Source organism: Sorex fumeus, unplaced genomic scaffold (genome assembly GCF_029834395.1).
Source record: "Sorex fumeus unplaced genomic scaffold, SorFum_2.1 ptg000110l, whole genome shotgun sequence".
NCBI classification, from domain to species: domain Eukaryota; kingdom Metazoa; phylum Chordata; class Mammalia; order Eulipotyphla; family Soricidae; genus Sorex; species Sorex fumeus.
This window is the reverse complement of record NW_026606167.1, coordinates 2,266,937-2,280,318: the sequence shown is the minus strand read 5'-3', so window position 1 is coordinate 2,280,318 and position 13,382 is coordinate 2,266,937. Positions and strand designations below refer to the sequence as shown.

General features: G+C 62.6%; 3 protein-coding genes across 3 annotated transcripts in view; 2 read left to right on the top strand and 1 right to left on the bottom strand.

Moving 5' to 3' along the window:
- The window catches only part of IFT140 (intraflagellar transport 140), a 34,500-nt gene extending 32,020 nt beyond the window's left edge, over positions 1–2,480 (top strand). Inside the window, exons 26-30 of the mRNA XM_056135217.1 lie at positions 510–716; positions 792–1,004; positions 1,068–1,234; positions 1,630–1,771; positions 2,110–2,480. Of these exons, the coding sequence (XP_055991192.1) occupies positions 510–716; positions 792–1,004; positions 1,068–1,234; positions 1,630–1,771; positions 2,110–2,316 (936 nt within the window). The 3' untranslated portion in view covers positions 2,317–2,480. The remainder of the gene's footprint in view (positions 1–509; positions 717–791; positions 1,005–1,067; positions 1,235–1,629; positions 1,772–2,109) is intronic.
- Positions 2,481–2,631: 151 nt separating this feature from the next.
- TELO2 (telomere maintenance 2) lies at positions 2,632–7,759 on the bottom strand. Its single transcript, XM_056135222.1, has 20 exons — positions 7,278–7,759; positions 6,766–7,043; positions 6,479–6,547; positions 6,251–6,398; positions 5,895–5,997; positions 5,740–5,808; positions 5,527–5,668; positions 5,314–5,450; positions 5,126–5,205; positions 4,942–5,028; positions 4,776–4,864; positions 4,575–4,666; positions 4,395–4,511; positions 4,248–4,319; positions 3,732–3,881; positions 3,520–3,614; positions 3,295–3,394; positions 3,159–3,223; positions 2,964–3,079; positions 2,632–2,760 (listed from the first exon to the last, which is right to left on the bottom strand). The coding sequence occupies exons 1-20, from the start codon at positions 7,607–7,609 to the stop codon at positions 2,657–2,659; spliced, it is 2,445 nt and encodes an 814-aa protein (XP_055991197.1). The 5' UTR covers positions 7,610–7,759; the 3' UTR covers positions 2,632–2,656.
- Positions 7,760–10,185: 2,426 nt separating this feature from the next.
- Positions 10,186–12,226, top strand: PTX4 (pentraxin 4). The gene is made up of 3 exons (XM_056135107.1): positions 10,186–10,323; positions 10,812–11,400; positions 11,585–12,226. Exons 1-3 carry the CDS (start codon positions 10,186–10,188, stop codon positions 12,220–12,222), a joined length of 1,365 nt encoding a protein of 454 aa, XP_055991082.1. The 3' UTR covers positions 12,223–12,226.
- The last annotated feature ends 1,156 nt before the right edge of the window (positions 12,227–13,382 follow it).

Here is a 13,382-nt window from a genome sequence, read left to right as displayed (position 1 = left end):
AGCACCATGCATTCACAAGGGCCTGGTCAGAATGCCCAGGGCTGTTGTGCAGTTTGGCAGACAGTGGGCCCAGGTCTGTCCTGGGGTGACCCCGCAGGGCCGCAGCGGCCCAGCCCTTGGGGGCTCACATCAATCCCATGGCCTGGCAGAGTCCCCAGTCTCCTGGGCACGACTCCGGAGGCCCCAAAATGATAAGTGAGACCTGTTGTCAGATGTGAAAGCCTTAGCCTGGTCATGAGAAACACGCAGGCCAGAACTCACGAGCCCATCCTATACGCTCAGGTTAGTGAAGGCGGAAGGTCAGGCTGTGGTTGCACAAAACTCACAACCAAACAGAAAAGATATGTCTTGTGTCCACACACACGTGCACTCACACATGCACACACGTGCATGCACACAGGCGTGTGCACGCGGCTTCTCCCATAAGCAGACTGAGCAGCATTCTGGCCCCTGGCATGAAGGGCTGTGCTGTGTGGCAGCTGTCACAGCCCCCGCGGTGGCCTTGGCAGTACCATGAGGCCCTGCAGCTGTGCCTGGAGCAGAACATGACCATCACCGAGGAGATGGCCGAGAAGATGACGGTGCCCAAGGAGTCCCGGGACATGCCAGACTCGGTGCGGCGTGAACTGCTGGAGCAGATTGCCGACTGCTGCATGCGCCAGGGTAGCTACCACCTGGCCACCAAGAAGTACACACAGGCCGGGAACAAACTGAAGGTGCGAGGCCGGGGTCCAGGACTGCCCCTGCCCTCACCGGTGGCACCACTGACCCCCGACCTCCCCTGTGTCCAGGCCATGCGGGCACTGCTCAAGTCTGGGGATACGGAGAAGATTGTGTTCTTTGCGGGCGTCTCGCGGCAGAAGGAGATCTACATCATGGCCGCCAACTACCTGCAGTCACTGGACTGGCGCAAGGAACCGGAGATCATGAAAAACATTATCAGCTTCTACACCAAGGGCCGTGCCCTGGACCTACTGGCTGGCTTCTACGATGCCTGTGCACAGGTACCACTGTGGGGGCGGGGTGGGGGGGCTGCAGGTTGCAGGCTCCTGACAACTGTCGTGCAGGTGGAGATCGACGAGTACCAGAACTACGACAAGGCACACGGGGCGCTCACTGAGGCCTACAAGTGCATGTCCATGTCCAAGGTCAAGAGCCCCCTGGACCAGGAGGCTAAGCTGGCGCAGCTGCAGAACAAGATGACACTGGTGAAGCGCTTCCTCCAGGCCCGCAGGTGTGCTCAGGGTGGCCTCCCCGAGTCCAGGGGCCTCCGCGTGGACCTGCCCTTCCGTCTCTGGGCAGCTCTCAGGCACCCAGCGCTGCACTCTTACAGCAGCCTGGATGGACCTGAGCCTCCACCTTCCACAGCTCCAGCGTCCTTCAGACCCCGACCGTCCCGGGAGTGGCCCTGGCTGCCCATTGGGCGGCGCTATCCCCATTCAGCAGGCATTCTGTGGCCACACCCAGCAGTGCTCAGACTTATTCCTGACTCTGCTGTCGGGAGTCACTCGCCGTGGGCTCCAGGAACCCTGTGGGATGTTGGGGACCAAGCCCAGACCAGCCACATCAAGGCCTACGCCCTGCCCGTTGCCCTTGCTGACCACGTGGCTCTGCTCATCCCGCCCACAGGATGTACGCGGAAGACCCCAAGGAGGCGGCCCGGCAGTGCGAGCTGCTGCTGGAGGAGCCAGAGCTAGACGGCAGCGTCCGCGCGGGCGACGTGTACGGCTTCCTGGTGGAGCACTGCCTGCAGGGAGGCGACCTCCAGACGGTGAGCCCTGCAGGGAGGGCACCCGCCAGCAGGCTCCTCCTTCCTGTCCCAGCCAGACAGCCCTTGCCATGGTTCCCAGGCTCTGTGCGGCCTCCCCACATCCACCTGCCACTCAGACGGCCTCCCCGGTGAAGAGGCAGCATGGGGGCCTTGCTTAGCTGACTGAGGGCTCTTCCCTTCCAGAAGAGCCTTTGCAGCCCAGTCCTTGCCACGTGCTGCTGCTCTGGGTGCCCTGCTGTGGGCTGCGTGCAGGGACCCGGCCCATAAGGCAGCTGGGAGCACCCACAGCTCCTCCCACCCCGTGACCCTGACCGCTGGCACCCTGTCCACCCACTCAGGCCTCCAGGTACCTGGAGGAGATGCGGAAGCGGCTCCCTGCCGCCAATATTCCCTACTACGTGAGCCAGCGCACCGTGGACGCCATCCACCTGGGCCTCGGCCTCCCACTGGCCCGCACCCCAGGCGAGCGTGTCCGCCACAACAGCATGGAGGACCCCAGGGAGATGGCCGAGGAGGTGCTGGAGGAGGTGGACAGTGGCCCCTGAAGCCAGAGCTTCCCAGGAGCTGTAGTGGCCAGGGGTGAACTTTGCTGTTGAGAGACAGGCTTGTCAGAGGGGCCGCAGGCACAAACACCTCCACTCTGGCCCCGAGCCCAAGCGAGGTAAGACCTGCCGGCAGCCAGTGCCTTTCTGGACCCACGGGCGTGAGGACACGGTTAGCAGAGCAGGGATACGAGGGAGAGGGAGGCAACACGGGCCCCCACCTGCTCCCAGCCCATAGGCGTGTGCCCCAATAAAGCACATCTCAGAGGTCTCCCTCCCTGCGCACAGCTGGCAGCACAGCCGTCCTTTAATCTCACTCGGGCGGGGGCAAGGCAGAGCAGCCTCACGCCCACAGTTCGGGCAGCTTGTCCTGTAGTTTCTGCAGAAGCAGCAGTGCCTTTGTGGCCAGCAGCCTGCAGTCCTCATCCGGGTCCTGCTTGGCCACATCTGCCAGAAGAAGCAAGGGACGAACTTGAGACTAAGCGGCCAGTGTCCCCCGCCCCACGATAACCCCCCAGCAAGGATCCCGTCCAGGTGCAGTCAGGGTGATGCAGTGCCTCCAGCCCACTGGGCAAGGGCAGGCTGGCCAAGGTCCTGGGGGCCCTGAGAAAGGAGGGCAGTGGGGGTGCAGCGGGCGCGGGGCCGCTCACCTGCCAACCAGGCCCCAGCCTCCAGCAGCTCCTCAGGAAGGTCCCCCAGAAGGCGCTCGGCAGGCACGCTCAGAAGCACCGAGGAGACGGAGGACAGCAGCCCCCGGCGCACGTAGCTGCGGATGGGAACAGTTGAGCCCAGAGGCCCGGCCAGGAGGGCCCCAGGGAGCCCCCGCGGTGCCAGCCCACACTCACGTGTCACTGTGGAAGCGCAGTGCCCACACGAGCTCCAGCAGCACCTTACCCATGGCCGCGGCAGCCTGCAACAGCATGGCTCAGAGCTGGCCCCCCGCCCTGCCCCTGCCCGCCGCCCACAGCCCTGTCCACCCACCGCTGTGTTCACCGACAGGTACATGAGGGTCCCCAGGGTGTGAACCAGCCGCCCGAGAACCAAGCTGTCATCCCCCAGGAGGTCGAAGGTCACCAGGGGCCTGCAACAGAGCCAGGAGAGGGTCGGGGCGGGGGGCGCCTCAGGCAGGAGTCCTCAGTCTCCTCAGCAGCCCCTGCCTGAGACCCACCAAAGCCTGGATCCTGGCCCCCCCAAATCCCAGCTGACCTGTCAAAACGCTGGATGAGGGGGAAGAAGAAGCAGCCGGCCACCGGGCCGAAGTGATTGGGGGTGGCGACGGCCGGGATGTGCCGGGTGGGGCCCTGCCAAGTGGACAGCATTCAGGCACAGCCCCTCCCGACTCACTGGCCAAATACCCAGGGCACAGAGACCGTCTTGGCCTCAGCGGCAGGCAGACCACACTGCCCAGTCCTGCTAACCTGGGACAGCCGCCGGGTCTTCCTTCGGACACGCTCATCCACCACTGCTCGCCAGGCTGGGGCCAGGGCCACAGGGGTCTGGGGGCAGCTCAGTGGGGCCTCCCTGGGGCGCCCGGGCCGAGACAGCTCCTGGGCCGCCAGTGTCAGTACCTGGGGGAAGACAGCATTGGGCCATAGCTCCCAGGGCAGCGGCGGAGACCCCAGGGAATGGACCCCTGGTTCTGAGGGCTCTTGCTTCATGGTGATGGAAGGGGAGACAGTCGGGCAGTGCCAGGCACAGCCAGGAAACTCAAGGCTGGTCAGACGGAGCTGGGGCTCAGCAGGTGTTGGGGTGACACCACCACTGACTCCAGAAGGTTCTCAGCTTCCCATGGACACTGACCCTGGAAATATGGGCCCCCACCCCCACCTGGCCCAGCGCCACTCCCAGGCAGGACCAGAAAGTTGCAGTGACCATGAAGTGGCATGAGCAATAGTGGAGAATGGACCATGCCCGAGGGACAGCCAGGCACTCACATCCAGGATATCCATGCGCTGCCGAAGGCTATAGTTGAGTGCGTAGAACTGCGTGGTCAGATACTCAGCCACCTGTGCAGAAGAGGGGTGCTGGGACCTTGCTCACAACAGCCCTGGCCAGTGGGACAGGCCCCGCTCAGGACTCACCCGCGCCGGGTCCGCCACCGTCACGGCCACCAAGGCCCGCTGGCGCAGACCCTCGAAGCCCGCCACACTCGTCTTCTCCTCCAGGTGCAGGAGCACCGTGGCCAGCTCCACGCTCACCTGCATGCAGCCGTTAGCCAGGGGGGTCAGCTGGCATGCACCTCCCCCCGCACCCACACTCACCTCTCGGGCTGCAGCCGGGTTCCGGGTAAGGAGTCCATGCAGCGCCCGCAGGGCTGCCTCCCAGCGCTCACAGTCCTCAGATGTGGTCAAGGCTACAGGAGCGACTCGTCAGGGCCAGCACTGGGGCCACAGTCAGGTTGGGACCACAGCCGCTGGCCAGGTTGGGGCCATAGCCGCTTCCCCATCTGCGCGCAGACCCACCTTCTATGCAGTCGCGCACGTACAGGGGTGCCTTGCCGCTCCTCAGGTCTCCATCCCCCGACATGTCGTAGGGAGCGAACTCGTCATCACTGGGGTCAAAGGGGCCAGCTGTCATCCGGGGCAAGGGGCTGGCCCTCACTCCTGCCACCAGGGGCCCAGCACCCACCTGTCCAGCTCTGAGTCAGAGCCCCGGGCAGAGGCTGGGGGCACCCGATCCTCGCCCACATCCGTGGCAGTCTCGGCAGCAGGACTTCTGGGAAGGAGCGAGAGGGAGGTTCTGGCAGGCTTGCCACAGGTGGGGGAGAATGAGTATGTGGAGCAGGGACCGGGCGGGGGCAGTGGTGCCTCACCCAGTCTCTGTGGGGCCGTCACTGGCTGGCCCGGGCACTACCAAGGCCAGTAGCTCCCGGCTGAGCTCGTCCTCCTCGTACTGAAAATGCAGAGATGCCAGGGTCACACCCCCACCACATGCAGGCAATGACCCCGTTAAGAGCCACACTGGCAGCTGGGCATGCTGCCCCCTCACCTCCCCACCCACCTGGAACTTCAGGGGTGGGCCCTCGGGGTGGATCCGGGCACTGGCTACCTCAGCCACAACCATGCCCAGGCGGCGCACGGCAGGGAGGCTGCTGTCCAGGCGGCACTTCACACCTGCCATCAGGCTGGCCATCAGCTCTGCAAGGACAGGAGATTGCAAGAGGGCCCCACGGGGGCCGGGGCTGAAGGACTGCGCCACAGCAGCCCTGCTCACCTTCGCGGTCAAGGCTGAGCTCCCCCTCCTGCAGCTGCAGCAGGCACAGGAGCAAGGCCTTGCTGACGTAGCGCTGCTGGGCCAGGGGCGTGTGGCGGATGGCACTGCTGCTGCCCCAAGTCTCCAGGAGGTCCTTGAGGGCCTAAGGGAGCACCGCCATCAGATATTCGCCTGCTCCTCCCTCCCCCCCGCAGCTCCTGGGATTGTGCTCACCTGGACCAGGAGCAGCCGTCGCTGGCTGTCCATGGCAAGGTACCCCAGCAGGTTCTGCAGTGCAGCTGTCTGCAAGGACACAGGACAGTAGGCAGTGGCGCCGGGCAGGCAGCACCCTGCCATGGGCCAGCTCCCCACACCCCACCCCTGCTCACCGTGAGTCTGTACTGAAGGAGGAGCAGTTTCTGAGTAACCACAAAGCGGGCCTTTGGGCTTTTCACCACCAGGTTCCCCAAGAGTCGAGACAGGACGTCGGGGCTGTGGGGGAAAGGTCACGAACCCTGGTCCAAGCTCCAGCTCTGTGCCAACTTCCTGAGCTGGGGTCAGGGGCCTCACACCCGAAGCTCGGCAGGAAGCTGAGCCATTTCTGTGAGGCAGCCCAGGTGGGGCGGACTCCACCCAGGGCCCAGGTGCAAAAGCATGAGAAGGCATGGGAGCAGTGGGACCAGGTGGGAGGGGAAAATGGCCCAGCTCACTGAGGCCCTCCCCCAAGCAGGTCACAAATGCTCACCCCGCGGCAGCGTCCACCAGCCCCGTCAGCACGGCCTCCACAGCACGGTCAGGCACTTGCTCTGCCAGCCGCCAGCACACCCGCTGCCACAGGCAGCTGCCGTCCGTGAGCGCCGTCAGCTGGGGCACCAGCACTCCAAGGACCTCCCCTGGGAAAGATGCGGTGTCAGCCACGTTGCCCTGCCAGCCCACGGCCACCCCCGCCGCCCACGCAGGAGCCAAGACTCACGGTGCCGCCCCAGGACACAGGCCTTCCCGACAGCCTGGGACACGAAGGACACGGAGCAGTGGGTGCCACCTGGACAGGAGTGGAAAGCTGAGGGCCGCAGGGTCAGGCAGGGTAGCCCCCTTCCCCAGCTGCTCAGAGCCTGGGGGGTAAGAGTCCAAGGCACGGGGCACCACAGGCTGCAACGCCACAACCAAGTTCCTCGCCACTGCAGCAGTGACGCTCCAGACCATGGGCGCTGGCCCCCCACACAGCATCAAGGGCGGTGACAGGTGCCCTGGAGGACTCACCTCGCAGGGAGCCCACGACAGCCTGCAGGGCCCGCACAGCCGCCTCTCCCAGCAGCGGGAAGTAGTTCTGGGGCAAGAACTCCGGCAAGTTCTCACGCTGCAGCCGGTTGGCTAGGCGGTCAGGCAAGCTGACCACTAGGCCCAGGAGTGTCTCCTGCAGCACGGGGAAGGCTGGCTCCAGCTGCTGCCCACACTGCTCTTTCAGTACTGCTGCCAGCCGGCCGGCGCCCAGAAACCCAGCCAGCAGGTGTGCTGTTTTCATCAGACGAGCGCTGGGGCTGAGGCAACAACAGGGTGACTGCAGGGCCAGGGCTCACGCACACACACACCTCCTCCCCCCTCCAGGGCAGCCCTAGCTGCATTGCACTCACTCAATGCCAGCTGGGTAATGGGCAGCACCCTGGGCCAGGAGCGCCCCCCAGGAAGAAGCAGCAGCCTCCCCGCCACATTGCAGTGTTATACCAGGGGGCCTTCAGATCTGTGCCTCCAAGATGCTGCTCCCCTCAGCTCACCCCTCGGCGCTCTCAATGCCCTCCATCAGCACCAGGAAGGCTTGGCTAGCCGGGCCCTCCAAAAAGAAGCTGGTACACAGTCCCTCCAGCTGGTCTCCAGGCTTCAGCTGCGGCCAGTCCGGCCTCATCGCGCCCAGCAGGCCTCGGAGAACGGCTGCAAAATGGGCACGGGCAAACTCCTGCTGCTCCTCAGGGGGCGCCGGGCACTCCGTCCCGCCCAGGTACCGCTTCAGGGCCCCCAGAGTGCTAGCGATGTGGTCGCCGTCCTCAGAAGAGGAGAGGGCACGCAGGGCCTCCTGGACGGCCAGGCGGACGGCGCCGACCCGCTCCATCCCGGGGGCGCCGTGAAAGGTAGCGCCCGGGATCCCCCGGGACCGGCACCACGCAGGGGTCAGTGGGGCGCCGCGCGCGGTGCCCCGGGACTCGCAGTGGAGTGGGCCGCGGGGGCAGGATGCGGGGCAGGGTGGGAGGGGCTCAGGGTAATGGGGGGGTCCCCCTTCAGGGCTAGAAAACCGCCATTGACTGCTCAGGTCTGCCACAGTCGTGCCGGGGCGGCCGCCGACTTCCGGAAGCTCCGAAGTGGGCGGGACCGCGCGGCTCCAGACCAATCGGCCGAGGAAGCCGGGGAACCGGAAGAGGCGCCGGGCCCGCAGCAGCCGTGCGCCTGCGTCGGGGGGCGGGGCTGGGCGGGCTGAGCCGTGGAGGCGGGGCCGGAACAGCTGCGCCGCGGGGGCGGGGCGGGGGCGTGGTCTGAGCGGTGAGTCGTGGGGGCGTGGGCCAGGCCGGGCCGACCGCGGTGCATCCCTGGTTCGGACCCTCCCTCCCACCTGGCTTCCTTGGAGAAGGACCTTTGCCGTGATGGGAAGTCAGTGGCTGCAGTGATCCAGACCCAGCGCCGCCTGTTTCTGGGGGCAGACCGCGTCCACGTGGGTGTGTGGGCCGGCCCAAATAAATGATCAAGCCCGTCACATCTCGGGTTCCTGGTTTGACGGACAGTGCACTGGACAGTTTAGCCTGCAGGCGCTGGGAACCTCTCCCTCCCCGCCCCCGACTCTTCTAGTCTGGACCAGAGTTGTGGGAAAATTTAAGATTCCCTGTTCCCACAATAAACCTCATTGAATTCCATGATAGGTTAAAGCAGATCCCATCCCTGTGTACAGGTCCATCTAACAGGAAGGAAAATAAACTAGAGAGAGCACAGTGGGCAGGATGCTTGCCTGGCATGTGGCTGACCCCACTGGGATTCCTGGTACCACCAGGAGTAGACCCTGAACACTGCAAGTGTGGCCCTTAGTTGTCTTCTTTTTTTTTTCTTATTTTTGGGGGTCACACCTGGCAATGCACAAGGGTTACTTCTGGCGGTGCTCCGGGGATCATATGGCATGCTGGGAATTGAACCCGGGTCAGCCGCAAGCAAGGCAAATACCCTACCCGCTGTACTACTGCTCCAGCCCCCCCCCTTTTTTTTAATGTATGAGTTCTATTTATTCAGTCATTGACTGAAAAGGGAATGAACTCCACATTACTGTTTTTATTATTATTGAATATCCGTGAGATAAACCATTACAATGCTGTTCATGATTGGATTTCAGTCATACAATGATCCAACTGACCCATCCCTCCATCAGTGTACATTTCCCACCACCAATGTCCTGCATTTCCTTCCCACCATCCCCCACCCCCAGCCTTCCTCTGTTTTTGTGCATTATGATTTGTAATGCAAGTTGTCCTCTTTAAAAAAAAAAAAAGAGAGAAGAAGAACTAAGGGCCAGAGTGATAGTACAGATGTTAGGGCACTTGCCTTGCAATCGGCTTGGATTCCAACGTCTAGTGCCTGGAGCCCAGTCAGGAATGGTCCCTGAGTGCAGAACCAGGAGTCATCCTGGGCACTGCTGGGTGTGACCCCAAAACACAAAAGACAGAGGGAGGAAGGAAGGGAGAGAGAAGGGCCCAGGGCCTCACATGTACAAGGCAAGCCCTTTGCTGCTGAATTATCTCCTTACTCTGGCTAAGTGCTCTAGCTTCTCCTTATTCTCAATTCATAATTTATTGGCTGTCCTTAATTATTGTTTTTCATTTGGGGGCCACACCTAGTATAATGCTCAGGGCTGACTTGGCTCTTCGCTCAGGGATCACCCCTGGCAGTCATGAGGGACCCTAGAAGATGCTGGAGATTGAACCTGGGTCAGCCATGTGCAAAACAAGTGCCATCCCCACTGTGCTATCCTTCATGTCTCTCCGTCCCAGCAGCCCTTCCTGTAGTCTCAGCTAACTGCACTTGCCATGGCTGCCATTGCACTGGGCAATGGTCTCCTGTCTAGGGTGGGCTGAGCCGCGACTGGCAGTTGCATGTGCAGGGGCGGTGCATTGCTGGGTGAAGAAGCCGAACTCTTGTTCGCGCTGGCTTAAGGCCAGTCCATCCCAGGATTCCTAAGACTCTGCCCTGACCCTCCTCCTACCTGCAGGCAGCTGTGTGGCCATGGCAAAATTGGGGTTGCCAAACCCCAGGGGCTGGAAGCAGAGGAGGCGAGTGGGGGCGTGTCACCCCAAGAGGACCAGGCCCTATCTCCTGGGGAGCCTCCACAGCACTGCACCCCACATAAGTTCAGGAGGGTTCCTGTGCCATTTCTCTTATCCCATAAGCAGCCCCAGCCACCCCCGCATGGCTCCCCTGGCAGGAACCAGAGACCGTGGCATCTGCTAAGATCATCACTGCTCCGGCCCGCTGACAGCCGGGCCCACACAGCCGCTTTCCAGAAACACTGTTTGCATGTTTCACGCCTGTCTCCTTGGGAACCTGCGTCCGCAGGCCCCGTGGGTTGGACGGGGTTGGAGAGTCAGGTCAGGCCACAGGCGGCAGGGAGAAGCCCACAGGACAAGCAAGGGGCCCCTCAGCCCGGCCGCAAGAATGATCTGCTCAGGCAGGACACTCCTGCTTTCCCTGGCATCCATCTCCCTCTGCTTCCACAGGGCTCCATCACAGGAAGCTAGCCCTGCTGGGCGCGGGAGGCCCTTACTGGAGCGGCTGCATCGGCTGGAGGCACAGGTCAGCTTCCGTCCCCATGCCCAGAAGCTGTTTTCAGTTTGGGGTTTTGTCCTGGGATTCTGGATCACACCTGGCTGTGCTCAGGGGGGTTACTCTCGGCAGGCTTGGGGACTCTGTGGGATGCCAGGGATGGAGCCAGGGTCAGCTGTGTGCAAGGCCAGCCTTGTCCTCTACTATCTCTCTGGCCACCCCCTATTACGGGGTTGTCAGGAAGGAGAGGACGGTGCCCGCAATATGCGGGGACACCATGACCAGCCTGTGCCTGTGTGGTCAGAACCGGCTGAGTCCCATTATGGGTGATCTCCATTGGCTTCCCACAAAGGGCTAATGAAGCCCACCTCGCCACCTGTCCACTTCCAACCAGACCCCAAGAACTATGGGCATAGTGAGAGACCCCGCTGGTGGGAGCTTGCCCACTGACAGGAGGGATGCCGGTGTGCGGTGGGGCCCTCCGGGGTCAGCCCTGCACAGCATGTGTCCTGCCACAGGTCCAGAGGCTTCAGGAGGCCAGTGTGGCCCAGCTCCAGGACATCGCCCTCAGCATGGATGTCCAATTCCGCAGCCTGAGCCTCCACAGCCAGGCCGCAGTCCAGGCACTCAACCACTCCTGGGCCGCCCTGCACGGTGACCTGGGCCAGCTGAGGGCCTCTCTGAGGAAGATGCAGCGCAGGGGCCGCCGGGTGGATGCACGGCTACAGGCCCTGGGTGCCGCCCTGACCCGGGGAAACAGTCAGCAGATGCAGGAGCGGGAGGCACGGAGGGAGGCCCTGAGTAGCCTGGCGCGGGATCTGCGGGCCCAGCAGGATGCACTGGCTCACCTTCTGCGCCTCGTGCAGAGCCAGGGGGCCAGGCTGGCTGCCCTGGAGCTGCCACTGCAGCGGGCAGGGCCCGGCATGGCTGCCCTGCTGTGGCCAGCACACCCAAATAGCCCAGAGCCACCACAGGGCAGACAGACACCCGTGGTTCCTCCTGAGCCTGGACACCTGCTCCGGGACTTCACTGCCCGTCTCGAGGACACACAGGCACCCAGGGGCCCTGGCAGCCAGGGGACCAGGGCCCCTGAGAGCCACCAGGAGAGTAAGTGCCACATATCCCTCCCACATGCGCTCACCCCACGTCTCCGCGAGCCCCTGCTGGTGTTTGGGGTGGGCAGGAAGTGACCAGTCCCAGCTGGGCAGCCAGTCATGCCACAGCCGCTAGGGGGCTGTGTACAGTGTACGTGGGTACAGAGCTGACGCGTCTCACTCCTGTTCACCCCCAGACTGCAACATGGGGCCCGTGCTCACCTTCCCTACTGCCTCCACGGAGAACGCCGTCTTCCTCCAGCCTGGATTCCAGGCCGGCCTGCGGGCCCTGTCTGTCTGCAGCTGGGTGCGCACAGCCCTGGGCCGCCTGGGCACCCTCCTGTCCTATGCCACGGAGGACAACGACAACAAGCTGGTGTTGCACGGTCGGGACTCCCTGCGCCCTGGCTCCATCCACCTGGTCATAGGGGACCCGGCCTTCCGAGAGCTGCCGCTCCAATCACTGCTAGATGGCCACTGGCACCACGTGTGTGTCCTGTGGGCATCTGTCCTGGGCAGCTACTGGCTCCACGTGGACCGCAGCCTCGTGGCCACTGGCTCTGGCTTCCGCAAGGGCTATGAGATCCCAGCCGGGGGCTCCCTGGTGCTTGGCCAGGAGCAGGATAGGGTGGGGGGTGGCTTCGACAGTGCAGAATCCTTCGTGGGGAGCCTGGCTGGCCTGGCCATCTGGGACCGTGTGCTGGTCCCTGGGGAAGTGTCAGAGTTGGCCACTGGAAAGGCGCTCCCTGAGGGCGCCATCCTCACGCTAGCTAACGCCACACTCGAGGGCGGGGTACGATGGGCCAGTTGTTCCTGCCTCCCACTCTGTCCCTGAAGCAAAGCAGGACCAGAGAGAGCCAGCAGCTCCACAGGACATCAGAACCAGACAAAAGGAAGCAGGGACGCAGGAACAGTTGACAGGCAGAGCTGGGAATCTCATGGACGCCTTCTTAGGCTGGCCGGGATGGCCCCCAAGCTGTTGGCAGGACCAGGAGGGGCGTCAGGAGGCTCCACGTCCCCCAGGGGAGTCCTGCGTTCTCTCCCAACCTGCTGCCGCTGCTGTGTGGGAACTTCTGGTGTTTGGCTGTCTGCGGACCATCAGCCCTTCTGCTGTGACAGCCAGGCCAAGCCACACTTGACTCTCCTCCTGCCTTGTCGGGGCCCCAAATGCTTGCCCAGCTCTCATACCCAGTGTCTGCCCAACCACCTGAGTCCCTGCATCCTTGCCAATGTGCGTCTTCATGTGTCCTTTTCATATTAAAACAAAATTCCGGGGGCTGGAGTGATAGTACAGAGGGGACGGCATTTGCCTTGCACAGGGCCAGACATCTCGATTTTGATCCCTGACAACCCTTATGGTTCCCTGAGTACTGCCAGGAGTAGTTCCTGGGTGCAGAGCAGGGAATAACCCTTAAGAATTGCCGGTGTGGAGTTCATGCCCAATTCAATCAGCCTAACTAACAACTGAATGAATAGAAATACTCCTACATAAAAAAAATTGCCAGTGTGGACCCCCCCCCCAAAAAAATATTCTGGATTGTGACAATTAAAATGCATGGACAGTTAGATGTAATTGCAATAGAAGAGTCTGTTTCCAAACCTCGGTGCAATGTAAACTCACATCACAGCTGCACATTTGCCAGGGCCCAAAGGCAGATATGGGACTTGGAAAATCAAGGGGAACAGAGAGGAAAATGGCATGTATGGGTGTGTGTGTCTGTGAATATGAGTGTCTGTGTGTGTGGGACTGTCAACGTGAGAATGAGTGTGTGAGTGTGTCTCTGTTACTAAATGTGTGTGTATGGTGGGTAGTGAGAATGAGTGTGTAAGTGTGTCTCTGTTACTATATGTGTGTGTATGGTGGGTAGTGAGAAGCCCCTCCATCTTTTTTTCCCCTCCCTTTGTTTTGGGGCCACCCCTGGCAATGCTCAGCTCTTACTCCTGGTCTGTATTGAGGGGTCACTCCTGGTGAGGCTGGGGATCATACGGGGTGCT

What these genes read in the sequence shown, in the direction of transcription:
- PTX4 (XM_056135107.1), top strand. Translation starts at nt 10,186, where the DNA reads ATGATCTGCTCAGGCAGGACACTCCTGCTTTCCCTGGCATCCATCTCC. An exon ending in TGCATCGGCTGGAGGCACAG is followed by an intron (nt 10,324 to 10,811) that starts GTCAGCTTCCGT and finishes GTCCTGCCACAG; the next exon opens with GTCCAGAGGCTTCAGGAGGC. An exon ending in CCCTGAGAGCCACCAGGAGA is followed by an intron (nt 11,401 to 11,584) that starts GTAAGTGCCACA and finishes GTTCACCCCCAG; the next exon opens with ACTGCAACATGGGGCCCGTG.
- TELO2 (XM_056135222.1), bottom strand. Translation starts at nt 7,609, where the DNA reads ATGGAGCGGGTCGGCGCCGTCCGCCTGGCCGTCCAGGAGGCCCTGCGT. An exon ending in AGACCCGGCGGCTGTCCCAG is followed by an intron (nt 3,615 to 3,731) that starts GTTAGCAGGACT and finishes TCCACTTGGCAG; the next exon opens with GGCCCCACCCGGCACATCCC. An exon ending in ACCTGTCGGTGAACACAGCG is followed by an intron (nt 3,224 to 3,294) that starts GTGGGTGGACAG and finishes ATGCTGTTGCAG; the next exon opens with GCTGCCGCGGCCATGGGTAA.